This window comes from Marmota marmota, unplaced genomic scaffold (genome assembly GCF_001458135.2).
Source record: "Marmota marmota marmota unplaced genomic scaffold, marMar, whole genome shotgun sequence".
NCBI classification, from domain to species: domain Eukaryota; kingdom Metazoa; phylum Chordata; class Mammalia; order Rodentia; family Sciuridae; genus Marmota; species Marmota marmota.
The window spans coordinates 227,163-255,039 of record NW_026000057.1 but is presented as its reverse complement, the minus strand read 5'-3'; the positions used below and the strand labels follow the sequence as shown (position 1 = coordinate 255,039).

Sequence of the window (27,877 nt, the reverse complement as noted above, 5' to 3'; positions counted from 1 at the left end):
AGTTTCTTATTGTGGGGACAACCCAAGAGGTGTGTGTGTGGGGGGGGTGGAGAGAGAGGTGCCCCTCTTCCCTGCAGAACTCCTCCCAGGGCCTCACTAGGATTCTCTGTAACATAGAGCACAGAGCTGTGACAGGTGGCATCTGGCTCTCCTGGTTAACTCTCCTTCCTCATAGGAGCATGGAGAGACACCTGGGGTGCAGTGCAGAACAGTGAGTGGCCTTGCCCTTCTGCACTCTGAAGCTGACCCTTCTGATGCTGAGCCCCATCTGGTGCGTTTCTGACTGGACAGCAGGGTTCATCGCTAGGACCCATGCACTGCTCCCTTGAACAGCTGTCAGGAGGCTCATCACAGGATAAGAACCTCTTTCTTTCTTCCTGGCCTTTGTTTGGCAGCTGGACCTCTACTTTCCCAGACACTGCCCTGCAGGAGTGGAACCTGTGATTCCTAGAAGCTGCCACCTGTCCATCCACTTTAACCTGTTTATCTGCTCCCGCCTGCTCAGCTGGCCCCCTGCCTGCTCCCCCTCACCCCCAACACCCAGTTTCCCCTCCCCCTTTGACCCCACTTTATATGCCTGGTTCTATAGAGTTTTAATGAGGAGTCGAGTCCTTCTGATTTGTAATAGAGTTGTAAATTTGTGAGCCATTGTCTTCAGAACTCTACTGACCTTGTTTGCCCACACAAGCACCTTGTGGTTTTCACAACTCAAGTCGCACCCTAATAGAAATATGATCCATTCCCTTTTCTTAGTGCTCATAAAAACTTTGGTTATCTAGCAATAGACACCTCTTACTTTTGTTTTTGTGTTCATTTCAGGGATTGCACAGGGATTACGTGCACTTGGGTATTTAAGCTGCACAAAACCTTACTGCGTGTGTTGTTTTACCCAGAGACTCCTAACCACTGAGCCACATCCCCAGCCCTTTTTATTTTTTATTTTAAGTCAGGATCTCAGTTGCGCCTCACTAAGTTGCTAAGATTGGCCTTGAACTTGCAATCCTCCTGCCTCAGCCTCCCAAGCTGCTGGGATTACAGTCATGTGCCACTGTGCCAGGCTAGTGTGTGTGCTTTAAGTAAAGGCTACTTGCAGGTTTTTATTTCTATTGTGCTTATTATCCACTTTCATTAAAGTTTAGATTAACACAGGATTTTATAAAGTCTTTAGATGAATATATATGTGTGATTATATATGTATTTTCATTATTATTGTTATAATTTGTGGTGCTGGGGAGGGAACCCAGGGCCTCACCCATGCTGGGTAAGTGCTCTATCTCTAAACTGTGTTTTTCCCTTATTCTTTTTTAAAAATCTATTCTTCTTATATATACATGACAGGAGAGCATATTTTGACATATTATACATACATGGAGTATAACTTATTCTAATTAGAATCCCATTCTTGAGGTTGTACATGATGTGCAGTTTCACTAGTCATGAATTCATATGAACATAGGAAAGTTATGTCTGATTCATTCTACTGTCTTTTTTATTCCCTTACTCTTTCATTAAAAATATTTTTTTAGTTATAGATGTGTACAATATCTTTATTTTATTCACTTATTTATTTTTATGTGGTGCTGAGGATTGAACCCAGGGCCTCACATGTGTGAGGCAAGTGCTATACCCCTGAGCTACAGCCCCAGCCCCTCCTTTACTCTTAATAGGCAGCTAGATCTTTGTCTTAAGAGGACCCATAGTAATTAATGCTTACGAAGAATGAAAAAGCATATTTTCAAAACCTTTAGTAAATATAGGCAGAATCTTAGGGGATAATCTTTGAAAAGACCTTGGGAATGTCCTTCAAACACAAAATAAATGTTAAAGAGAACGTGTGTTCTTATTTGAGATTATTTATGGCAGACAGAGTTTGATAAAAGCCTGTTTATCCTTCATTGTAAATTATATTTATGGGGAAAGAGTTTAAACATATGTGATTGATAAAAGACTTTCTAGAATGGAAGGGACTTAGTAATTCTGTCTCCTAAATGTGTGACTATGATTTTAACTTCCTTAAGACTGTTTTCCTTCTGAAAATGGAGTGGTTTTCTTACCACACCATGTGTTTATTGTGAGGAGCAAATGAGATATTGGGTCTCTGAAAAAAAAAAGGGGGGCTGATAACTTTATTTTTCAATGCTCCTGGCATTGAACCCAGGGGCACTTAACCACTGAGCCACATCCTCAGCCTGTTTATTTATTTACTTAGAAACAGGGTCTCACTAAGTTGCTTAGGGCCTTGCTAAGTGGCCGAGGCTGGCTTGAACTTGCAGTCCTCCTACCTCAGTCTCCCTAGCCTCTGAGATCACAGGCATGTGCCACCACACCTGGCGGCTAGTCAGGTTTAACATGGTAAATTCCCAGATGCAGTTCTGTCTTACCCAAGTATCTTTCCTATGCTCAACCCAGTTGGAACAAGAAGTGCCAGTATCAGAAATCTACTAGGCAGCCATCAGCTCTGTGACAGCAGGAAGCAAGTGAGAATAGTGTGTCAGTAGAACAGCCTTGTCCCCAGGGAGCACACCTTCAATGGGAAGGAGAGAAAACCACTGGTCAGACTACATCGCCAGCCCATTTGTTTTCCAGTCCAGGTGAGGCAAAATGGCTGTTGCTTCTTTCTTTGGATATAGTTAAATGGGTTCTTTGTACATCACGTGGGATTAAGTAGACAGTGTGGGTAGATCTGTGGACCTTGGGAGTTCAAGTTTTTTTAGATTCCCGCACCTTCTTAAGAGTTTGTTCGTGCCATTCTGGGACAATGGAAACAGAGAAGCAGAGAAAGCCTGTCTGTTACCCGGAGGCCATCTGTCTATACTGCCCGGGAACAATCTGAAAGACGCTGGCTTTGGGTAAATGAGGGAAGTATAAACCCATGTGATTCATCAGGCTCTAATGTCTAGCTTAATGTTGTCGGGTGTTTTGATGAGTTGAACAGACATCAGCAATATCAGACTTTCAACCATCCAAAGCCTGGAAGGCTCTAGAACACAATGCTCAAAGACATTTCTTTGGAGAGACTTGTTTTTCCTGGGCAAGTCTAGGCCTCATGCCAGCTAAATAAAGGAAGGATTAGTTCCTGGATATTTAATAACTCCTGGCATTTAAAAGTCAAATAATTATTTTGAAGGGGAGTGAGGAGGGATGGGATGGAGGAGAGAGGGATATTGCCTGTATTTTAAAGGTCAGTTTTCCAAAACTTTTGAATGCTTTACCACACAAAGAAATGTCTTTCTCCAGATATTTTGAAAAGTGTAGCCCTCCCAGCCTGTCCTTTATTTTTCCACCTTTGGTAGGGATACAGTTTGTTTTTATAGAGATATAGTACCACAAACAATGTTTTGGGTTTTCTAAGAGCAGGAGGTGATAAATGGAAACCGACATTTGACTCCAATGTCAGGGAAACAATTAGGAGTGACAGGGAAGGAGAAGTGGGGGATTCTATGCCCTATGGAAATAACTGTCAGAAGCCGCTGTTTACACTACAATTGTATTGTGTATGTCACCATGATGCAAAACATTATAGTTTTCAAATACATGTTGTTGGTTGAATTGTATCAATAGGAATGTTCTTTTCCTGTTATTCACTCATTGCCCTGAAATTAGCCTCAAAGTATTACCGATTCAAACAATCACGCTTGCCATCTGGTTTCCTGATAACAATGAGGGAATTCTGGGGCTTGGTGGAGTATCCTAACCCTTGGTACAGATGGCCCTGGAGGAACTGGTTTTGACTGGTAATCGTGTGTCTGATATTCCTGAACCAAGACCAGATTTTATTTCAGCTAATTAAATACACTGAATGAGGCAAGAACTGAGCAGTGTTTCATTTAAAACTTCTAGAAGGGGAGTGAATAAGTAGTAACAATGTCCTAGTTGGGAATGGTATTCTGATTTCCCCAGAGTCTTCTGCAATTATATTTGAGGTTTCTGACATTAGTATCTAACTGTTCATGTAGAACGTATTTGCAGATTTATATGTATTTATAACTGCACAAAGATAGCTATCAATGTTTGGCTTTCATTCCAACATGGACAGGCATATGTCCATGGAGACTTGCTGTTCTGGAAGTCACCGGGAGAAGATTAAAGCATAGTCTGCCCTGAACCTCTAAATCCCATTTCCCTGTAATAACTTGGAACCTATTACATATTATACATTATTCATACATTTATCAGTACACTGTGGAGTTTATGTTTTCTACTGGTTCTTCCTCTAGGGACAGCAGCCTAGTGTTTAAGAGTATAGACATGTGGTTAAGAACATGGCTTTAGAGCCACTACCCAAGCAGGTCCTACCCAGAACCTTGTGCAATTATAAAAAGGTGTCCCTTCTAAACTGGGCCACCAGGAAGTTCAGCCTGCCAGGCAGAGGTGAGGATAGATATATCACCCAGTGCTTTGATGCCCTGCACAGACTGCTCAGAGGTGTGGAATAGTTCTGTGTCTGAAATTGAAACTCACTTCTCACTCCAGACTGGTGTGATTGGGGACAAGCTGAATTCCCAGCTTCGGTTTTCCCATCTGTAAAATGAGAATAAAGGTAGTGCCTATGTATTGAGGTTATTTATATTGGTAAACATAAGGTGTTTAGAATAGCATGCAAAACCTACCGAGAGCTCAAGTTCTGGCTGGTATCATGAAGAGTTAGAAAATGAGGAGTTGGTGGGTGCACACTCTGTGGCCCTCGACTTCATTCTCATTCTCTGGGGCTGCCTTGACCCCAGAGTGCAAGCTTGAAGTAGTCATTCTTCTTCCTGGATTCAGCGTGCTGCTTAAGGAACATTTGTCCTCGTGATGAAAGAAGAGAGGATTTGAGTTAAGGGGACCTGGCTTTGAGACTGACTTCTACCGGCCTCAGTTTTTTCAGAGGTAGAAAGTGAGAAAAACATCTGCTCCTCAGGATCTTTACAGAGATCTCATGAGTAGTGAATCGGGATGCCCTGAAGCACTGTGCAGATGTTCGGTGCTTTTTTGGTGTGTATGTGTTTTGTTTCTGCCTTTGGATCATGTAGGGTTTTAGCATAAGTATTCATTCCGTTAAGACATGCGCTAGCTTGCAAAACGTTTATGCTTTTGTGAATCAGTCACTTTGGTGGATTCAGAAACTTTTTTAGTGAGTAGTCAGAGGACAGCTTCTGGATTTTGGCAGTGATTAGTAATCCTAATCACGTATGTAATAGCGGTTGAGTGCTTTCTGAACTCCTGGTACTGTGAGAGTACCCTACACCTGTTCTCTCATTTGATCAACAATGGTAGCACTATTATTCCTGAGTGGCATAGGAGGGGACTGAGCCTGAGATCACTCATCCGGTAAGTGCTAGAGGTGGTGGTGAGTGCCCTGGGCAGTCTGCCTTGAATCTGTCTAGGCTCTCTGTAACTAACCCTCTTAACCTCTGAATTTCAAGAACATCAAACACAAGTTTTAAATGGCTCCATGGACTAAGAATATGGCTAATCATCTTTGGATAAGGGACAAGTATCATTTAACTTGAGTTCATTGCTGCCAATCAAGTACTGCCCACCAAATGCTTGGAATAGCAGCTGCCAGTATATTCAGGGTGGACAGTGGTTGTTCGAGCAGTGACTAGGTCTGTCCACACTGTCTCCATTTGGGGTTGAGAATATCCGTTGTTGGCATTCATTACCTGGATGTCCAGCTCCCTGCCATTTTCATGCATTGGTGGCTTTAGATACGTGTCCCGTTTCTTGGTATCTCAGGTAGACATTGCAGTCAGACTCATTATTTGTCAGGGTTCTGAACGTTTCATATGATATACAAATTTCCCTTGGATCTGACCATTGAAAGAGGAGGGCTTTTTATTGTTCAGGTGCCCTTGGTCTCAGAGTCACCAACCAAACACTTCAAGCTATAGATTGTCAGAGTGGACTGATTAGGAAGTTATTCATTCTTGTCCCATGCAGGCTTACTAGTCATGTCAAGGACTAAACTCTCAGAAAAGGCTTTTTAGTGCCTTTATTCAGACTAGTACTTAAGGTTTGAATCTCAATGAAATCCTAGGAAGAGACAAAGTGGGTTGTTACTGTTTGGATGGTTAATGTCCCTATGAAGTGCATATTTCAGTCTTGGTTGCCTTCCTGTGGTGCTGTTGGGAGGTGGTGGGAACTTTAAAAGGTGGGGTGTAGAGGGTGGAAGTTAGGTCATTGGAGGTGTGCCTTGAATGGGAAAGAGGACTGGCCCTCTTCTCTATTTTTTTCCTAACCCCACTATGTGCTCCCACCATGGTGTACTCTCTTGCCACAACTCCAAAGGCAACAGGGCCGAGTAACCATGAGCTGAGACCTCTGAAGCAATGATCCAAAATAAATCTCTCCTCCTCATAAGTTGATTATCCAAGGTATTTTGTCATGGCGATGCATAGCTACATAACACACAGGTGAAGTTTTTTCTGCCTATTTAGCCAGGAGTCTATGTGGGGAGAACCTAGTTCCTGCCACTTGCTAAATATGTTGAGATTTGGGGCCTCATAGAGATCACAAGAAAATGTCTGGGAGGTCATTTGTAATATCCCTTCAAAACAGTGCCTGACCAGATCTGAATGAAGTACTTGCTCAAGGGAATTTTTACAAGGGAATGTGGAAGTTAAAAAAATCAAACCAACCAACCTGTGCTGCATTATTATTTTTTATTTTATTTTGAAAACCAAAACGAAGGAGAATTCCTCCTGTCATATGAGACTGCAGTTACCCTAGTGTCTTTGTTGGGCTCTTTGCTATTGTGATGGACGAGTTAAACCTTGAGAACATGGGTAAATGTGATCTCATTTTCATGTCATCAGAATCTTCCAACATCAGTTAAAACTCGTTAATACTTTGGGCATTTATTCAAACCATGCGTATCATTAACATTTTATGAGTACCAAATCAGCTAATGCACATCTTGACCCACACTGTGTTTATGAGAACATCAAATTCTGAAACCCAGTTAAGGTGGTTTTATCTTGTTGTGATGTAAGACCTTGAATATCAACCAAGAGAGAGGATAACCAATTAATAGCAGTTATGTAGCTGAGGTAAATGAGGACGGAGAAAAAAAAAATCCGGATAGAAAATCCAAAAAGGGGGAAGGAGTAAGAATTAAGAATAGAAAGGAAAATAAAACATTGCCCAAAGGATTTCACATGGGCCCCAGAACAGGACTAAATTTTTTTTCACATACCATTTGCCTAATTTTTCATCAAAGGAAGTAGATTTCAACCTTTTCTAAATTGGCTAACTTTAAATGAGTTCAAAGCTTTATAAGCAGTATTTCTTCCATTTTATAGTTTAAAAAAAATTCTTGATGTAACTCAGACACTGCTAGAATTGGAGAAGTCTATTTATTCTCCCCTTATATTGGAATATGGCCAACATTCCTGACTAATGCTGAACATGGTATCAAAAGAATGTGTGTGAAGTATGTAGCCAGTGACCTTTACAAATCTCTGAACACATTGCCCTGGGTGGAAGTGTGTTTACCACCTTACATTCTTATTAACTTGAGGCCAGTGAGATCTAGTGGTTTTAGCTTTAGCCTTGGCAATAGGCCAAATATCAGAATTACTCCTTATATTGTTCCTGCAAATGCTTTAAGATGAATGTGCTGAAAACTCATCTTTTTCTGGCAGACTGAGTTTTTTTTTATCTTTTTTTTTTTCCTTCAAAACAGCGCTTGACCAGATCCAAATAAAAATAATTGCACAAGGGAGTTTTTATAAGGGAATACGAAAATCAAAACCAAAACCAAAACCCTGTTGCATCATTATTTTTTATTCTGTGGAGAAATGTTTTAGAGTAAACTAATCTGCTTCAGTGCAATTAAAGAGAAATAGTAGATATACCAAGATCAGGCTGACCACGCTCTCAGGCGTAGCCTTCATTTTTGCCTTTGTTTTTGGATTGAACCAGGGGGTGCTTTACCCACTGAGCCACATTCCCAGGCCTTTTTTATATTTTATTTAGAGACAGGTTCTCACTGAGTTGCTAAGGGCTTCGATAAGTTGCTGAGGCCGGCTTTGAACTCCTGATCTTCCTGCTTCAGCCTCCTGAGCCAATGGAATCACAGGCACATGCTGTCTTGCCTGGCCTCATTTTGCCTTTTTAATTCTCTGGCTAGTTTGTTGCTCATTCATCCCTTCGCTCACTTCCTCATTTGTTCACCAGATATCGGATGCTTATCACATTGAAAAACATGGGGCCTCTCCCTCTGACTGAGGTACTTGATTCAGCAGGAATCTGCACAGATGTTGAGCACAAAGATCACTTTATTGGTTTTGCTAAGAGTCAGAGAGACAGAGGCTTTGAATGCACATTAAAGTACATGTGCCCTCAGTGGAGAAAAATTTGTGCCAAATTGGGGTACTGTCACAGAATGGTCACACTCCCATCCTAGGCTATGTGCAATTTGAAGCTCTGTCTCAGGCTGGGGTTTGAGAACCTGGAATGGATACAGGAAAGGGGCTTGGGCCTGTGACGTAAGGGAGAAATCAAAGGTGAAGATCCTCAGGAGCCGAAGGATCTGACCCCTCGGAAGAATGAAAGTCATGGCCAAGAGTCTTCCACTTGGACAATGAATAGAAACCCTTACTGCCTTTCAAACTAATGATAGCCAGTTAGGTGTTAACTAATTCCAGCTGTGTTTTGCCCTATAGGCTCTAAATTTTGGGGGGTCTGCACAAACTCAGAGTCTAGGTTCTCCCTATAATTTTAAACTTTGGTATTTTTCATTTTTATTATGGTGTTAATACAGACACAACCTTAATTCAGGTGTGTTCTGTGTGGTCAGAAGGATCACCTTAAGATTGACTGCTGACACCCAATTTGAGTTGAGTTAGCACTTTGATTTATGATTGTGTTGGTTCCATGTGAGTGGTTATGAGCCACTGAGGAAATGGCAGAGGCAACTGGAGTATGTACATTGGGGCAAAAGAAGTTCAGACGGCTCCTGGACTCTGAGCCATGAGCTGGGCAAAGGAGCCTAAGGGGTAGAAAGAGACCCTTGTCTCTCTGAAGCTAGAGGCTAACATTTGATTAGACCAAGATCCTCTGGCTTGATCATCAAATTGACCATGTGATGTAAGCTGAAAAGCTTTGCCAGACCAACCCCCTAATGGGAAAACATGATCTTGCTTAATACTTCCTAATTCTGAGGGAAGTCCAGCCCTTTGGATCATACACATTCTACCTAATCATGTAAGCTAATAAGGACTCCGACCTTTAGCCCTAGAGGTATATTTCACTCTAGAGAATGTTCTCTGTTCTGAGAATGTTTATCTTCACCATTCACTTTCTAATGAAGCTCTTCCTCTTTGCTAAGAGAGAGGAAAAAAATGTTTTTTTTTTTTTTTTTAATTTTCACTTAGAGCACTCTGATGGTTTCAGAGTGCTCTAAGTGAGAATTTCCTGAATTTTATAGACAAAAAACTGTAGTAGAGTAGCTATCACATAACAAAATACAGTATGCTGAATTCAAGGGAACTTGGGCTATGTTAATTGCTTTCTACAGTATTCCTGATCCAAGTGACCATTTAGTTTCGGCAGTACCACTTCATCTTTCACAAGAAGTTAATGTGGTTATTTCAGACCTATATTGACTTTCTAATTCTCCTGCATTTAAGGTGTTAAATTTATTTTGCAGTACAATATATAATTGCAAGTGTGCTTAGAGCATACTAAATTTGTGCTTGGTTTTATGTTGGTGTGGAGTCAAGTAACACCATTTTAAGAAGTGGTACTGAAAGATTTTGTGAGAATGATTCTGCCTTCAAGGTCCACAGGTCACATTTGGGAAAAGATTAGGAAGGAAGCAACTGCAAATGATAAGTGTTCACAACTCTTGTGAAGTCTCCCCCAACTTTTGAGGTTTGTTAATGGTTTATTAATATTTTACACAAAGAACACCTCTGGTACAGTCACAAAGACACTTTTTAAAATCTAAATAAGTTTTGGATGATAGTGCATTCACATAGTTCAAAAATCCAAATATACCAATATATCCAACATTCTAAGTGTATGCAGTATAAAATCACTCAGTTTCATTACCCAGCCACTCATTTATCACCCTGTCTTGTTCACCAGTGTTTCCATTCTCCCAAGATGCATTTTACATGTACCAGCAAGTACCAATATCAAGTTCTACCCCAGCCCCACCCCCCAATATTCTGTACAGAAAGGTTTTTCTGCATCATGTTTTTTTTAAATGAACAATGTATCTTCATGTATCAAAACATAAATGTCTTTTTTTTTTTCACTTTTTATGGTGGTTGTTATTCGATTATAGGACAATGTTGTCATTATTTAACCACCCTGCTGTTAATGGACTTTATATTGTTTTCAAACTTTTACTGTAAAACTGGTGCTGCAATAAATGACCTTGTCTCATAAAAATGGAAGGGAAACCAGTAGAGGAAGAGACCACAGGGAGGGAAGAGGGGGGACAAAAGGGAGGTATCGGGAAGTGGAATTGATGATATTGTGTGCATGTTTGAATGAATCCCACCGTTATGGATAATTACAATGCAGCAGTTAAAATACATAAAAATGGCTTTGAACTCATGTCATTGGCTAAGCAGATGTGTCCGTGGGATAAACCCCAAGTGAAATTGGAGGGCCATGGGTATATGCATTTGGAATTTTGGTGGTTGTTGCCAAACTGCCCTCCCTGGGGGTTTTACCAAGTTGCACACACACACACACACAAATGATGTGTGAGGAATGCTTATTTTCCCAGGCACGCTAAACAGAATGTGTGACCACACTTTGGATAGTTGCCATTCTGACAAGGGAAAATGGTATCTCAGGGTATTTTTAATTTGCATTTTTCTTCTAAGTGATGCTAAACATTTTTCGTGTTTGGGAGCTATTTGTATTTCCTTTTCTGTAAATTGTCTGTTTATGCTCTTCCTTTAACTTCTGTTGATGGTTGCTCCTTCTCTTACAAACATGTAGGAATTGTTCACGTGTCGGGCACATGAGCCCTTTGTCTGGCATCTGAAGTGCAAGTCTTTTTTTCCAGTTTATCTTTTAAGTTCAGGGTGTTTTTGCCTATTGGTTTGTTTTGCTTTGTTTTTGTTGTTGTGGTTCTTGGATTGAACCCAGGGGCACTCCACAGCTAAGCCACAACCCTAGCCCTGGCCCTTTATATTTTGACACAGGGTCTCAGTTGCTGAGACTGGCTTCAAACTTGGAATCCCCTTGCCTCAGCCTTTGGGTAGCTGAGATTATAGGCGTGTGCCACTGTGCCTAGCCTGATTACAGGCATGTGCCACTGTGCCTAGCCTGTATTTTTAATGGTTTTTGGATTGCGAGTTATTGTTAGCCTCACCACTCCAAGGTTCAAGGAGAATTCTGAAAGAACCTTTCAAAAGCTCTTACTCACCTGGCTGATTAGGTTGCCACTGAAAAAAATGGCAGCCGCAAGCCTGGGCTGGATACAGCTGTGTGGCGTGGGAGCTTATGTGGTTCAACCCGCGCCTTTCTTGTCTATGGCAAATCTTCAGGGAGTGGACAAGGATATTTCAGTTGCGTCTTGAACTATTAACAGCCCAACTCTGACGTTTACCTGTATCGTGTTTCTCTTGGCACTTTTTGAGGCTCTGGGAGGTAAGAGAGAAGAGAGGGTAGAGTAGAAATGACCATCTGTCCTGGGAAACTGCAGTGACCTTGAATTAACCAGGCCTCTTCTGTCCCATTTCACAAATATACCACCATTTGTTATTTTTGAGTCTGCTAATATATCAAATTTATTCAGAAAGCATTACTACCTACCTCAGTAGCAGAGAAGTAACACTTTAGTCTTTAAGCTTGGCATTTTTGTGAAGCATAAGCATTAAAATTTTATTTCCATAATTCTGAGAACCTGTCCAGATTGGAAGGAAGCTATGACAAGGACTGGGAAGTAGTGAAATAAATCAGTTTGTTGGATACCAGGTCATTGGATATGCCATCTTCTATTAAACCCTTCAAAGACAGTGACAGTTTGATCATCTAGTTTGAAAACATATAGTGGCTATAAATCATGGTAGATGGACATCCTTTTCATTTACGCAAGCCACCCAGGGTCCTGAGAAGAGAATCTGAGAATTACAGGACACACAGAGTGTAATGACTAGGAGGTTTTAGAGTTTGAGATCCAAGATTCTATAATCCCCGCAGATTCAGTAAAGCCTTTCTTTAGGAGCACTCAAACAAGTGGGTACATGGATTTTCATCTTATAACTCAATGGGTAGTCTAAGAAAAGGTTAAGTTCATCCCCTTCTAAGAAGGTTGAAAGAAATAAGAGGGAGAAAGGAGGGGGCAGGGGAGAGGACGTGAGAGGTGTTGAGAGAGAACCCCAAAGAGTAATGAGCTATGTATCTCAATGAAAAGAGAGGAGAATTGCTGGTGGAATCCAGTGTCCCGAGAAGGAAAGATGACAGAGATTAGAGGTTTGTCCAGGAGGAGATGGGTGACACCTCAGACAACATAGCCAAAAGGAATCTTCAAGGTAAAATGAAAAACAAAACAGACAGAAATGCAAAAGACAAACCATAACATCAGCATGTGGTGTACACCAACTGTGCGGAAAGGCTGGTCCTCCAGGGACAGGTCGGATTAAGAAGCCTCCCCCTAGTAGAAATGATAACACAGAACTGGCCATTCCCCAAAGTGGCCCTCATTGCTGCCCCAGCTCTGCACTGGGATTGGGTCACCTCCCTCCACCTGGTGCTGAGCAGCCCTTGCCTTTTCCTATGTAGGAAGCTGATAGAATGTAGGTGAGCGCAATGGTTGCTGTGTGCCTGTTCTGTCTTCCCACCCAGATCCTGGTCTTCTTAAAGATGGCAGAGAGAAATTATTTTTCCCATGCCCAGCAAAGGGTCCTCTCCACCAGAAAATGGTGCTTTTGTTGTTTTAATAATAATTGAAGAGTAAAAAGAAAGTTTAGAATAGAATCACTTGTGAGAATTATCATGAGCTCTGGGTCATGGTGCTATCTTTCCTGCGTTGTTTATCAGACTAGTTACTCTGCACTCGACCAAAGGTTCTGAAGATCAGCATGGCATTGCCATGGATTCACACCATGCTGGAAACGGTCAAGTCACTCGGTAAATGTTTCAATAAACAAATGATTGAACAATAAGTGAATTATCATGTTTAGATATCTGACCTGCATTCAGATTAAATAAAAATATTCATGGTCTGGACTTTGTTCAGACAGTGACTCACCTGTCTGTTGGTAGGACCAGGTGGAAAGGCTGAGGGAGAGGGTCTCAGCAGCCACACTGGGATGCAGTTTACAGTGCCACTGCTGCTTCTTTGTTTCTGAGCTTTTTTGTTTTTCCCCCCTCCTTGATTTATGGCAGATGAATGAGTGGAAAGGGATCAGAAGAACTTCTCAGACACACCCCTTTCCTACTTTCCTGCCATGTGAATCTAGTGCATCAGCTCGGCCTGAGAAACCTTTTCTCCCTCCTGAAAGACGCCTGCTGCTATGGCCTGGGCACCAGTTACTAGTTTCATTGATTGAAAACCAGACTCCAACCCTTGAGGGAATCCTGGGGTTGTTGATGGGAGAACGGAACTAGGACATGTTTTCTAGCAGGAGTTTAGCAGACAGCATTTGGCTAAGGTCTGGGCAGAGACGGGCAGATGTTAGTAAGCAGAGAAGGACTAGGTGCTCAGGAGAAATGGGGAGTTGGGAATGGTATAAGGACAGGCCTCTGGAGAAGGATTGGAAGACACTGGGTCAAAATAATCTGTTATTAATAAGAGCAGCGGGAAGATGGGAATTCCTCAGGTACTCTCTCACAAACCAGAGCCTGGACAAGTGCCAGGGTTTCATGTTACTTCACTCTGGAATTTAGGAAGATGAAGAGGGTGTTGGAATTCTTTGGACCATTGAAGGCTCAGAGCCTGGCTAAAGCTGGACCCAAAACATCCCAGCTCGATTAGTTTTATTTTCTGTTCCTATAACATAAATAATGGACACTGGGTAATTTATAAAGAACAGGATTCTTTAGCTCATAGTTCTGGAAGATAAGAAGACTGAGAGCATAGCTTTGGCATCTGGTGAGAGCCTTTTTTGCTATGTCATAACTTGGCAGAGGGTATTTCACCTCCAGACAGAGCAAACGTGCTAGCTGAGGTCTCTCTTCCTTTAATCTAACACCATCATTGGGGATCCCACCCTCCAAAAGGTCCTACCTGCAAATATCATTACTGTATGACTTTGGGGGTTATTCCAGGGGACGTGCCCAGACCATAGCACCAGCTATGGATTCAAGCACCAGCTCACAGTTTCCAAGGTCATGCCAATTGTGAGTGAAACATCACTATTTTATAAAGTTTCTAACAGTTACACAAGTAGAGGCCAAGGAGAAGACTGAAAATTTTATAGATCACCTATTAAAAAACAGAAGTGGGAAGAAAGTTGTAGGGTCTAAAGCAGAAAAGGACTGAAATACAGTTGAATTTTCTGGAAGCTAGAGAAAGTCCTGTTATTCCCCTTCTTATTTGTGCTGTTTCCCTTCGAGCATCCTCAGCTCCCTGAAGGAAGTTATCCCAGCAGCTGATGTGCAGATGTGACTTGGGCTTTGGAGGCCTCCTGCTGGGCCCACAGACTTGAGCTGCCGCTGTAGCTCCATGACCACTGGCCACGTCACTATGTTTCTCTCAGCCCAGTGTTCTCCTCTGTCAAATGTATGTATGCCATATGTATTTTGAGGATTAAATCAGAAAATGCACGTGAAATAATTAGGACAGCATTTGGTGTATGGTTGCTGGTGGGAGCCATTACCGGTGATTTTGGTTATTGTTTTAAGGGTTAATTGAAATTATAGCTTGGCATAGAGGGTACATTTTAATTTAATTTCTTCCTTCTCATAATGACATCAACCAGAGATGCTAGTGTAAATGGGGACCTTGTTCCCCAGACCACCCCTGAACACTCAGACTTTGAGGATCTCCAGGGTTTTCCTTGCCCTTTGGGTCCAGTTATCTGCTACCACTTAAATGTCAGCATAATAAGTCTGGAAACTTCCTTTGAAGGGTGAGGATACTGACCTTGGTGAGGTGCTAGGAGAGGAGCTGAGCTGCTGATTGGGCCACAGGGCCCCACTTTGGTGCATACACCTTTCTGTAGTTCCAAGGACAAGGATCACATGGTCACCTCCAGGCATACAAACAGAGACTGCTAAACTTACTCAATCTGAACCTGTCTCTGTGGTTAGAAGCCCAGGAGTCACCTTGGAAACCAGCTGTTCAGAGAGGCTGGTCCTTCAGGGACAGGTCGGATTAAGAAGCCTTCCCCTAATAGAAATGATAACACAGAGATTTGGCCCTTCCCTGGAGTGGCCCTCATTGCTACCCCAGCCCTGCACTGGGATTGGGTCACCTCCCTCCACTTGGTGCTGAGCATCCCTTGCCTTTTCCTGTGTGAGAAGCTGATGGGATGTAGGTGACCACAATGGTTGCTGTTCTGTCCTGCCACCCAGGTCCTGGTCTTCTCAAAGATGGCAGAGAGAAATTATGTTTCCCATGCCCAGAAAAGGGTCCTCTCCACCTCTTAGTCTCATGGTGAGGATGGACTCTCATGCTTCCTTTCCCTCTTCTAGACCCCGTTAACCTCTGTGTGTAATTCCAGTGGCTTGGAAGGTTGAGGCAGGAAGATTGCAAGTTCAAAGCCAACCTCAGCAAAACCAAGGCACTAAGCAACTCAGTGAGACCCTTTCTCTAAATAAAATACAAAATAGGGCTGGGACTGTGGCTCAGTGTTCAAATGCCCCTGAGTTCAATCCCCGGTACCCGCCCCCCCCCAAAAAAAGATCCAGAATATACCCTTAGCAAGCACTTTTTCATCTAACACTCTGTCTCCTTCTCTGTAAGGTGGAAACGTATGATCAGAAGCTCCGGCCTTGCCCTCAAATTAAATATTATTCCCAAAAGAAATCCTAGTACTGTGACATGAACACGATAATCTATAGTTTATGGTGCACTAACATACATAATGCGTCATCCGATTTACCCATCAACCCTGGGAAATGGGTAGGGAAGATAAATGATACCTGACTTAGTGGCAGGAAACCATGGCTAACAGGGGCTAGGTGACTTAACTAAAGTCACACAGCTTGCAAGTGAGGAAAATGGGAACTTGAATCCACCTTGAATTTCTTCGCACACCACATGAGTTGGCACTGCCCTGTTAGAAATGTTCCTGTGCCCAGTAAAGACATTGATCAGTGCAAACATCTAAGTGTTTTCTTTGGATTGTTGGGATTGTTTATTTAAGTTAAAACAGCCTGGTTTTTAAAGGAGTTTCCCTGATGATCTTTTTTGAAATTATTGGAAAATAGGAACATTGGTGATTTCCTAACCATGTGACTTGCTCATTTGGAGAATGTCCAATCCTCGTTGCTCATTCATTGACCTATCTGGGGGAAGCCAAGAGGTCAGAGACTCTGGTATGGATAATTCAGCCTGTTTCAGGCTCAGTTTTTCTTTTTTTCTTTTTTTTTTTTTTAAGAGAGAGAGAGAATTTTTTTTTAATATTTATTTTTTAGTTTTCGGTGGACACAACATCTGTTTGTATGTGGTGCTGAGGATCGAACCCGGGCCGCACGCATGCCAGGCGAGCGCGCTACCGCTTGAGCCACATCCCCAGCCCATCAGGCTCAGTTTTTCCAGGGCTCATTTAGAGAAGTGAGCATGAAGACCGGAGATCCTAACACTTTGACAAAGGGAGAATTGTTCTGTCCTAAAAAGAGCTTTCTAAGAACTTGCACAAAGAGAAGGAAAGATTAGGCAAAGGTCACATATGTGGGTTACCTCTTGATGTGCATACTAAATTTACTTTTTATTCTTAAAAGAGGAAAAATGTAACATGTATGCATTTAAATAAAGCAAAGCTCTCTTACAGTGGCTTTATAGGCAAACTATGGGAAAATGACATAATATCTGATGGACACTGTCAGTATGCATTGAAATTGAAGTTGTAGAAATGCAGTATAAAGCACTATTTTCTGAAAGGTTTTCTATGTTTTGTCATGTCTACACTACATAGCTCACACCTGTTTTCACACCATAGCACAATTAGAAAATGGTAGTATTTGCCGGGCCCACCAGGGAACTGCCAGCTGCCCCAAGGGCTGAGAGAAGAGGTGTGCTGCCAGCCTGCACCGTTTCCTGGAGCACTGGTAGGCAGTGGCGGCCTGTAGACTCAGAGGATGAGATGGCAGCACTTGAGAACACCTGGCATGACTGCAGTGTTTCACCCACTGGACACCTCTGAGAGCACAAGGCACACACACTTCTCTGAATGGCACAGTCTTCATGTCAAGAGGGACCTGTCATCTAGATTTCAGGGAGGGCCTGGCCCTCAACCGGCCATGGGGAGGCATCAAAGCCAGCAAATGCTGTGCCGATATGCCCAAGGCCACCGTTGCTGGTGTTGGGCTGAAGGGGAAGGTTTGCTGTGTCCACAGCTAGACTGACAAAGGATGCATTAAATTAATGGTCATAATAAAATATTGTCACAAAGGGAAAGTCAGGTCATGTCTGAAAGAATGAGGGCTGGTGAACAGACCATCAAAGAAGAATTGTGGGCATTCTTTAACCATTTATGCAGTGGCTGTCAATCAGGAAGGCCCATAGGGCTTAAAGAAGCAACCAAATAGTGAACTATTTGGACCTTTAGTTATCCCTCCCTATTTTTCTCTCTTGTCTCTGTGCATCTCCTCTCAGTGCAGATGTTAGAAAAGTGGGGCAGAATCTTCTGTCTGCATCTTCTAGTTCAGGGAGCAGAGGCTTATTTTCTGACTCTTATTTTGGGTGCCTTAACAGGATCTGAGAGAGAAAGTGAGACTCTTACGTTTATTCAAAGAGGATGCTGGTTGAAAAACACTGACATAAAAGGAACTCTTGCAAGTAATTGTCTTTTTAAAAATTTTATAATATTTATTTTAATGTAATCTTACTCTTTTATTGCATCATTGTATTTCACCAAATCCAAAGATAGATTGGGACCACATATTGAAAGTTATGTTTTTAAAGTCCGAACTACTATAAATCCAGTTTAAATGAACATGCTTCAAACAAGCATAGTGTATTGTAATGGGCCCTTGGCATAAGTTTCAACCAGCTATACATAAAAAATATTGACAGGAAAATAGTATTTTATAGACTTAAAAAATTTTTTTCTTTAGATGTTGCTGGACCTTTATTTGAGAATCGAACCCAGTGCCTCACACATGCTAGCCAAGTGCTCTACCACTGAGCCACAACCCCAACCCCTTCGACTTATTTTTCTTGTCATCATTACTTAAACAATATGTTATAACAACCACTTATGTAGCACTGGCATTGTGTTAGGTGTTATAAGTAATCTAGAGATGATTTAAAGCATCTGTGGGAAGATGTGCATATGTTTATATGCAAATACTGCACCATTTTCCTGAAGGGACTTGAGCATCAGTGGATTTTGGTATCCTTGGGAACCCTGAAACCAATCCCTCTGTGTTAGTCAGCTTTTCATCGTTGTGATCAAAATAGCCAACAAGAACAACTTGGAGGAGGGAAAGTTTATTTTGGGCTCATGGTTTCAAAGGTCCAGTCCATGGGTGACTAAGTCCATCGCTCTGGGCCTAAGGTGGAGCAGAACACTATGGCAGAAGGGCATGGTGGAGGAAGGTTTCTCAATCCATGGCAGCCAGGAGTCAGAGAGAGAAAGAGAGAAGCCAGGAACAAAAAGATAATTCTCAAGGCAAGCCCCCAGTGACCTACTTCCTCCACCTGTGCCCCACCTGCTCATAGTTACCACCCAGTAATCCATCTGAATTATTAATCCCTCAAATAGACTAATCCACTGATCAGACTATGGCTTTTATAATCTAATCATTTCACCTCCTGCATTAACACAGTTTTTTTTTTGCGGGGGCGGGGGGCATCTCATATCCAAATCTTAACATTCTCTTGTAAATTCCAAGGGATGGTGAATATGATTTTTCCTTAAAGAAGAGGGAGCTTGGTGATGCAGACATAATTCCAGGTGAAAGCAATTTAGCAAGTCCTTTGTTACTTTAAATTTCCCATTCCTAAATAAAACAATAATATGAAAGATAATTTTCTCTACCTCTCATTTTTGCTCTCCAGTCTCTAGTTGAAGGCATATGTAACAAGTGAAACCTGGTGTCAGACTGCTCTGTGTCTATTGTGACAGTTTTATATCATGAAAAACAAAATAGTTTCTTGGAAATGATTTTGAAATCACTTTGCAAAGAAGTGCACCCGCACCCCAGTATCACACTGTTGTTATTATTGTCAGTGATCCTTTCTTTCCATCCATTGTGAAAACTTTTCAAAAGTTCTTTCTAAGCCACTCTGAACTACTTCTGAGGAAGTCTCCATCAGGTCTAATGTATTCCATAAGGGAGTCACATGTGCAGGTTATATACATATGTTGAAAAATATAATGCTACAATAGACACTTGACAAGATGAAGGTGTATCCTGGTTACCAGATGCCTATCTTTGCAATCAGACCACCTTTGGCAGACTTCCTTGTTTTCTCTCAGCATCGGTACATGGTCTTCTCTTGATTTTCAGGTTCTCCCAGCTCTGTTTCCTTTTAAAAGAAATCACTTAATCATTGCAAACTGAAATTTCTCTGGGAAATAGCGCTCAGTTTGTCCAAGTGGCTTGAGGCTCAGCTAGAACTGGAATTCTTGGGAGGCATGCAGAGGAAGTTGGAGGTCCTCAAAGTGAAGAGGTTGTACCTAACCGCCCCCAATCAAGCCAAGCTGCTACTGTGTCTGTCCCCTGTAAATAGCACAATTATTTTAATTACACTTCTTTAGCTGCTATTTTTATCTGTTTTAGAGTATCTGGATGTGAGGCTAGAAAGCATATTATTAAACTGCTGTTAGTGCCTGGGCACCTTGGTATATCACACTTGACTTGCTGTAGTGTGGGAGGGACCATGTGGTCCAAGAGCCCATCTGGATGCAGTCATGGGGCTGGTAAGGGCTTTAGTGGGGCACTCCTTAAAGTTATCTTGAATTCAAGTAGCTGGGTCTTGTTGCCAGGATATGCGGAACTGGACCCAGGTTTGGAAAGCTGACCGGAAGCCAAACACTGTATGGAAGTGGCTTTCTCCCCACTCTCTGGCTCCTAGGTTGCCACGGGATCTGCTTGTTGGCTTCCTTCCACCTTTTTGCTCCTTCTCTCTGTCTTGCTCAGCCCCTGCTCTGTGCTTCTACTGCGGTGGAGTCCTGCTTGCTTGCTGTGATCTCTTCTTTGTGGAGTCCTTTCACCTTCTGCTTCTGTGGCTACCTGACTTTTCACATTCCTCAGCTCAGATTCTTGAGGCGTACATGATGGTTCTGCCTCATCTTCTCACTTTAGGCCACAGTTTAATCCTGAGTTTGCCCTGGTTGTCGTCTCTGGTCAAAGGCAGCCCTGTTCATATGTTACCTGTCTCCCTCTAGCTTCCCCCTCCACACACACATTAAGGATTACCAATTCTTTTTTTTTTTTTTAGTTGTAGATGGACACACTGTCTTTATTTTCTTTATTTATTTCTATGTGCTGAGGATCAAACTCAGTGCCTCACACATGCAGGGCAAGTGCTCTACCACTGAGCTACAACCACAGCCCAGACGGTTACCAATTCTTAGAATAAAAGGATTGGTTACATAGTTTCATCATCAGCCTCTTACAGTAGGCTCTTCATTATAATGTGTTGTTATTCCTATATTATGTATTTTATTATTACTTTACATGTGCATTTTATAAAATTGTGACTATAAAGTACAGTTCCATCAGTATAATAATTACTTTTAAAATGTAGTTCTAATAGTCAAAAAAAGTCCGATTTCTCCCATATCAATGTCATCCCCAAAGGTTACCAGTATCAGTGCATATCCTTCCAGATGTTTCCTAAGTTGATAGAAGCAGAGGTAGGTAGCCTCTTTCTTTGCCTTGTTTATACACAGCAAACATTGACATCATAGGTTCTTACATTTAATGAGCATTCAGTGATGAACCTGGTGAAACAGATTTGATGGATTTAATTTTTGCAGCTTTTGACATTATAACATTTTTACTTAAACATCAGTGCCTACGAGTGGGTTAAGAAGAACAGTGCTGTGTGAGAATATGTACCAACACTAGCATCCATGAACTTTGTACAACAGAAGAAAAACAAACTTTTAAAAAGAGCTTAAATGCAAAGCCCAGGCCTTTCTCCATCAGCATCTGTTTCTGTAGTGATGCTCATTGAGGTACCAACCCTTCCTGTGTCGTATCCTAGCAACAAGATTCACACCCAAGGTTATCTGTAATGGAGTAGCAGCAGCATTATAAGCACAGTACCTGTTTACTTGATGGCATGATCTCTCCAAAGCATAAGGGTGGAAGTACTTTTTAAAAAATTTCTTTTGTTTTCTCATTACAAAAGTCCTAATGCACATTTGAGAAATTTTTGAAAACAGAAGAGCATAAAGAAGAAAGTAAAATTATCTGACCCACTAATACTCATATCTGTTTTTATTTTACAATTTTAAATATATTTTAATTTTATAACATTAAAAATTTTATTATAATTTGTAATATAGGTTAGATTATACTTTCTTTGACAATTGGGATTATACAAAACAAAAATTAGTTATGTGCTATCTTTCTTTCACATAACATACTAGATGCCTTTCACGTGGCATTAAATAATTATTTGAGAACATGATTTTAAATGTCTAAGTATCATTATGTAGATGCACTATAATTTATTATAGTTGTTCTAGAGTTATTTTTCAAAATGTAATTTTAAATTTAGAATTAAGTTACATTCTAAATGTAATTTTAAATTCATCATGTCATCAGTGTTTCTATTTCATAATTTTTCATTGTGGAGTTTCTTTTTTTTTTTAAAGAGAGAGAGAAAGAGAGAGAGAATTTTTTAATATTTATTTTCTAGTTTTCGGTGGGCACAACATCTTTATTTTATTTGTATGTGGTGCTCGGGATCAAACCCAGCGCCCCGCGCATGTCAGGCGAGCGTGCCACCGCTTGAGCCATATCCCCAGCCCCGTGGAGTTTCTCTTTAGCTTATAAATACTCTCAGTTATTCACAGATGTACCAAATAGGAGGATGCATGAGTTAGAAGAAGGGTTGATGGTCATGCTGGGCCAGTGGCTCAGACAGATATGGCCCATCTGTGTAGAAGGGGGTCCCAGTAGCATTGCAGCCAAGTGTCCTGGAGGTGATCTGAAATGGCCCCCTGTCCCTGACTTTCACTTTCTGGCTTGCCTCTAGACAACAATTTACCTTCTAGGTACTAGTAGTAAATGAAAGTAGCCATAAATCTAACCAAACAGCAGCTGTCTTCCTTACAGGGTTGAGGGCTTGTTTGGGGAGTTGGATCATGCAGGTGCTTGGAGTGTCTTTGAAATAAGTTGGTTGCATTGTCCTTATTGATCTATATCAGAAAGGACTTGAATCCTGGATGCAAGTCTGAGAACAACAAGCTAGTTTGTGAAATGAATTCACTAGCACACTGCTGGGGTTCAGGGCCAGCTTCCTAAGGGTGCATCTTATGCTTGGTTTTGTGTCCAGTATCGCCATCTCAAAACTCTTAAGGATTTTTTTGTTGTTGTTAAACAAAGGGAGCTATATTTTCATTTTGGACCCACAAATTATAGCTAGTATTGACAGGGGTGTCGAGAAAGGTATTACACTGGGAGAGATTTGTATGTTCTAAGACACTGCCCCAAAAGGAAGGAAAAATCCCTTTCGGTTTCTCCCCTGTAGAGGCGAGCCAGGCCGGGCGTGTGTGACTTTAAGAGCCTGCCCTGCAGGGTGAATTGGAGCAGCTCCTGGAAGACTTGGCCCAAGGTGCTTGGGAGATTAGAGCTGCACATGTTCATTGCCGGCAGCACAAAGGCTCTGCAGATTAAATGCTCTTCTGATTTCAGCGTTTTGCTCTGTTTGTTTATGTTTAAACCAGCCTGTGCTTTAGGTTTGGAGGTAGAAAATATGAAAGTCATGACTTCCTTCTATCCTACTACTGACTTTTCCCTTTCTGATTGCTTCTGAAAACACGAAAAGTCAAAGACCCCGAGATCCCGAGTTACAGAGCAGGTGCTCTGCTCCCTCTAGCCTGCTCCCCTCTTTGTAGAGATGAGTCACTTGATACACCGGATCCCATGCTCTACACCCTTGAACCAGCGTCTTGGGTTGAAGACACAATAAAAGCTTCATGTTGCCCCCATTCACATATATTGGCCTTCAACTGAGAAATGTTGATTTTCATTTTAGTTTGAATTGTGAAAACAATAATTTTTTTCTCAAAAGATTTAGAATTGAATTTGTTCTTTAAAATTACTCTGATTCTAATAAACAGAATTCTGAGAAAAAGATTGCCCTTGAACCTCCCTTTTCCTAGTTTAGTGCTATTTAAAGTGCAGGTTTTTGAACTCTTTGTTACTCTTCTGCCTCCAGCCAAGAACAGAAATTGAGATTAAGCATCTAGAAATCTGGAGCACTTTGTCTGTTGGATTTAATAATAAAATGGTTGGAGGCTTGTATTTTCATGTCTTTTTTATAGTACTTATATATTCTTTAGCATTTAATATGCATTCTATTTCATATAAATATCAGTATGCAATAAATTAGAATCTTAAAAACATACCAAAACTGATCCTTAAGCATAAGTAATTTGAGAAGCACTGCCTAATTGACAGACAGTGATATACTTGCTCTGCTACTAGACTTCTCATTAACTCATCTTCCCATCACACACCCCCTATGTGTGACATGACTGGCTCCTCCCATCTTGAAGGCCCATGATAGAGGTACATCTGGAATGCTGTCATGAGAAGCAGCTATTGACCTTGAGAGGAAAGACTTGTGGCTGGCCCGTTTATATCAACATTTCAGAGTAGGCTTGTTGAGAAACCACTTTTACCTGAAGATACTTAGGAAGGAGTGGGAGAATACACCATGTTTACAAAATACTCCAGACTCTGGGCGGAAGGTAGAATCCTCATCTTGGGATTTGTTATGTGTCTCTCTATATCTTTTAAATTTGTTTCCCTCGTGTCCAGTAGTACCTAGACTTGAGACTGACTATAGGACTCTTTGAGGTTGTGAAACAGAAGACCATTGGCCCCATCTCCTGTCAACAGCCTCCTCCCCATCAGGCCTTCCAAATCCCCCACTTTCTTAAAGAGAACAGTTACGGCCTGTATTCCTTTCTTACATAAAGTGGCTGTCCAGCGCTAGCCCATGCGTACCTCACATTGTTCACAGTGATACTAGGAGCCCAGGCTCACTTACCATTATGGTGCTGATGACCCTCATCTGGCAATGTCTTCGTTCTTCACAGCTGCCCATGAGACTCTTTCCTTTACCTCTCCCGGGGCCGCTGGCCAGGGTGGTGTGCAAACAATGTTCACCAATCTGTGTTGAGCACAAGTATTCAACTAGGTAATTAAATCTTTGAGTTTTTTTTGATTTTTTGGCACCAATTCCTAATCTCTAGACTAATTTCCTAAAGTAGGGGAATAGGAAGACTTTTCTTTTCCCTAAATACCCTGCATTTGATCCAAATTAATGAAAAATCTCAAACTTGAGCGATAATTACTTTGGAAATTAGAGAAATTGACTTCTTATGGTAGAAGTTCTAGATGAGTCTGAGCTCATTGTCTGAGATGGGGTTTCCTGGCCTCGTTAAGTCTGGGTCTCCTTTGATGATGAAATTCTTCGACAGTTTAAATTTTCAGCAAATTTGCTACCCGTGTTATACTGGGAACTGTGGTAGAAAGATGAATAAGCTCTGGCAGCAATTCCTGGTTTCTCCTTACGTCCATCAAATTGAACACCTTGTGGTCCATGTCATAATTATTCAGCATAATGTGCTGCCCGCCACTAAGAGCTTTGGGAATTCCCAGGCAGTGTGGCCCTCCAGGAACTCACAGTCTCGTGGGAGAAAACAGTAGTTTTTAAGTTTTCAAGTGGGAAACCATGTGCTGATTAAATAACATCAAGTGCAAACTGACTCGCAGAGTCAGAAAAGGGAACATTTAGTTAATTGTCAGGAGATTGGGGGTTAGTGTTGAGGGCAGAGGGAGAAAGCCAGAAAAAAGCCAAACACATCAGCAAGCTGAGCCTGGACCTGGGTATTTAGGGAAATAGAAGAAGTTTGTCAAGAAGAAAAAAAGAAGAAGAAGAAAGGACATTTTAGATCAGATGAAACACTGTGAAGCCTTGAAGGCATTTAAAACAAACATGTCTTGTTAAACGAAGTAGAAAATTTATGGTGTAGTTTGAATGGCTGTTGGCGGCAGTTTCTGGATGTTTTGTGTAATTACTTCTACTGAGTATCATGTAGCCCACGTAAATGCTAAGATTTCCAGGGAGTGTATCAGTTACATCTCAGGGAGCCATAAGCAGAACAAGGTGAAGCCGGGTGACCTAGGGGAACCTTGTATTGGCCCAGGTGGCTCACCAGACACAGGAGAGAGGCTCAGGAGCTGCATGTGCTGATCCAAATTGTTTGGATTTATGTAGATAATATATAAAGAAGTAAATCTTAAGTATTCTGCTTCTCTGGCCTTAGAGAGATCGTGAATATTTGCTGAAATGAACCAAAATCTAGTGTACATATGAGTGAAGGCCTCTAAAATGGTAAACTCTGAATGTCTAATCTGTACCTTGTTAGCAAATGTCAACACAAAAGACATCCAATGCACAGAGAAGGAAACTGGAATGGCGGCCAGTAGACAGGGCATTAATAATTCAAAATATTAATAATTGGAGAAATGCAAATTTAAACAAAAAATAGATACATTTTTCACCCTTGAGGTTGGTTAAAATTTTTAAATCTAGTAACAATAAATGTTGGGGATGACTTTCCTGGTCAGGATGTAAATGAGCACAGCCAGTTTGGAAAGAAGTTTTGTAATATCTAATAAGGTTTCAAAATTCACTCACCCTAGGGCCCTGCAACTCTGTTCTAAAGAACTGTGCTCATATACTTAAGGATTCATGCATCTAGAATCTAATTACAGTCTATACAACAAAAAATTGGGATAAATTCAAATGTTCTTTACTGGAAAAAAATGAATAAGTTGCATTACATTTATTTTGTGAAATATGGCAGTACGTGAAAAGTGAATTAATCAGATTCACAAGTAAATTTTAACAAACCTTATTGCACAAATAAGTTGTGTAATATCTACTCTGTCATTCATATAAACTTTAAAATATCCATCAGCCTTAGTACATGCACATGGGCAGTAAACGGAGAATGACCTGGATGGGAGGAATATAGTACATTTTGAGAATGGTTAATAGAGGGAATTAGCATTGTGGGAATACAAAGGGACCTTTCCTGTGTCTGGTATATTATCTTCCTTGTAAAATACGGCTCTGAAGCAGATAAGACAAAGTGTTAACACTGGAGTGAAGGTACCTGTACTCTATAATATCCTATTCTTTCCTATCATTTTAGATATTGATAATAATATTTTTAAAATATTTAATATTTAAATAATAATAGTATTTAGTACATATCAGGCACTTCCAGGAAATGGTGGAACTGAGAGATTAAGAACCAGGCAATGCATGAGCCAAGGACTAGCCTGCTCCCCTGCCCACTGTGCTGGGGACTTCTTAGATCCTGACCTCATCTCTAACTGGCTCCATGACTGAAGGAGTAGGGACAAATGATCTTCAGATCCTGTCCAGCATGACCTTAAATTATCCGAGATCATCAGTATGTGGATTGATGGTTTTCTTGAGCACCTTTTTAAGTCCCCAGCATTCTTCTGACCCTTACTGGCTCCCAGAAGGGCAGTGGGGGCCTCTGTGCTGTGCTGTGGGCCTGCCAGCCTATACCAGTCCCAGCCTGCGCTCCAGGTGTGGAGATGACTGCATGCTTGACACCCCCTCTAGTGCAAACAGCCACATGGGAGGTCTAAATGTGCCACTTGTGGGTGTGTGTTCTGACCGTCCTTGAAAATAGCTCTTTTGCATTACAAGATGCTCCCGAGCTAATATAATAGGTAGATTCAGACAAGAGTTATTTTGAGGGCCATAATTTGATTTAGTTATCTCAGGCGATCAAAGATTGTTTAACTCCAGAAATAGCTGACTAGAACAGCTGTTAAAACAGTGCTTTGTGTGGGGAATGATGAAGAGGTTCAGTATTTTGACAGCTATTTCGGAGCTATGAGAAATAAGACTTCTAAGAGAATTCAGATTACTGCTTTTGTTTTTTTGGATTCTCTAGACCAGATGATTTCCCATCTTCTGGTATCCTGTATGGGTAGAGGATAAGTATAGGAGTCTTTTCTCTTTCTAGAGTCTTGCATCTGTAGAGTTTCTGCAACACAAGAGTAATTTATTATGTTGACTTTTTCAAAAAAATACTGACTTGTTTATTCATCAAACACATGTTCGATGCTTACTGACCTCTATGGAAAGTGCAAGTCCTCTAGGTCCAAGAGTGGATCAGATGCTGCTGTCAAAGGAGTTCCCAGTCTGGAGAGAAGACAAAACAATATGTGCTAGTAATTTTAAATAAATGTATTGACCATTATAGAAAAAGAGCTGGAATGGAGAATACAGTTGGCAAGAGGTAGCATTAAATAATTAGGAGTTTTCCATTTGAAGTAGCAAGAGTCAAGAATGGGCAAAGAAGCACTGTGTTCCAAACGGAGAGGAAAGTCTGGTCATGGTGACAAAGACATTACAGGCCTGAGGATTCTGGGATGTCGTGTATTTATGGACTTGACTGGCCAACCCACAGCTCAGCTCATAGTTTTCTGTATGGATATCCAATGCCTTAAATGTTTACACACACAGACTTTTAAATAGTCTAATATGAGTATCCCAATATTATAGTGCCTGTAA

General features: G+C 41.3%; 1 protein-coding gene across 1 annotated transcript in view; it reads left to right on the top strand.

Annotated features, from left to right (window-relative positions):
* Positions 1 to 13,031: 13,031 nt before the first annotated feature.
* The window catches only part of Tbc1d9 (TBC1 domain family member 9), an 80,976-nt gene continuing 66,130 nt past the window's right edge, over positions 13,032 to 27,877 (top strand). Inside the window, exons 1-3 of the mRNA XM_048813850.1 lie at positions 13,032 to 13,080; positions 17,096 to 17,183; positions 17,541 to 17,545. Coding sequence (XP_048669807.1) covers positions 13,032 to 13,080; positions 17,096 to 17,183; positions 17,541 to 17,545 — 142 coding nt within the window. The remainder of the gene's footprint in view (positions 13,081 to 17,095; positions 17,184 to 17,540; positions 17,546 to 27,877) is intronic.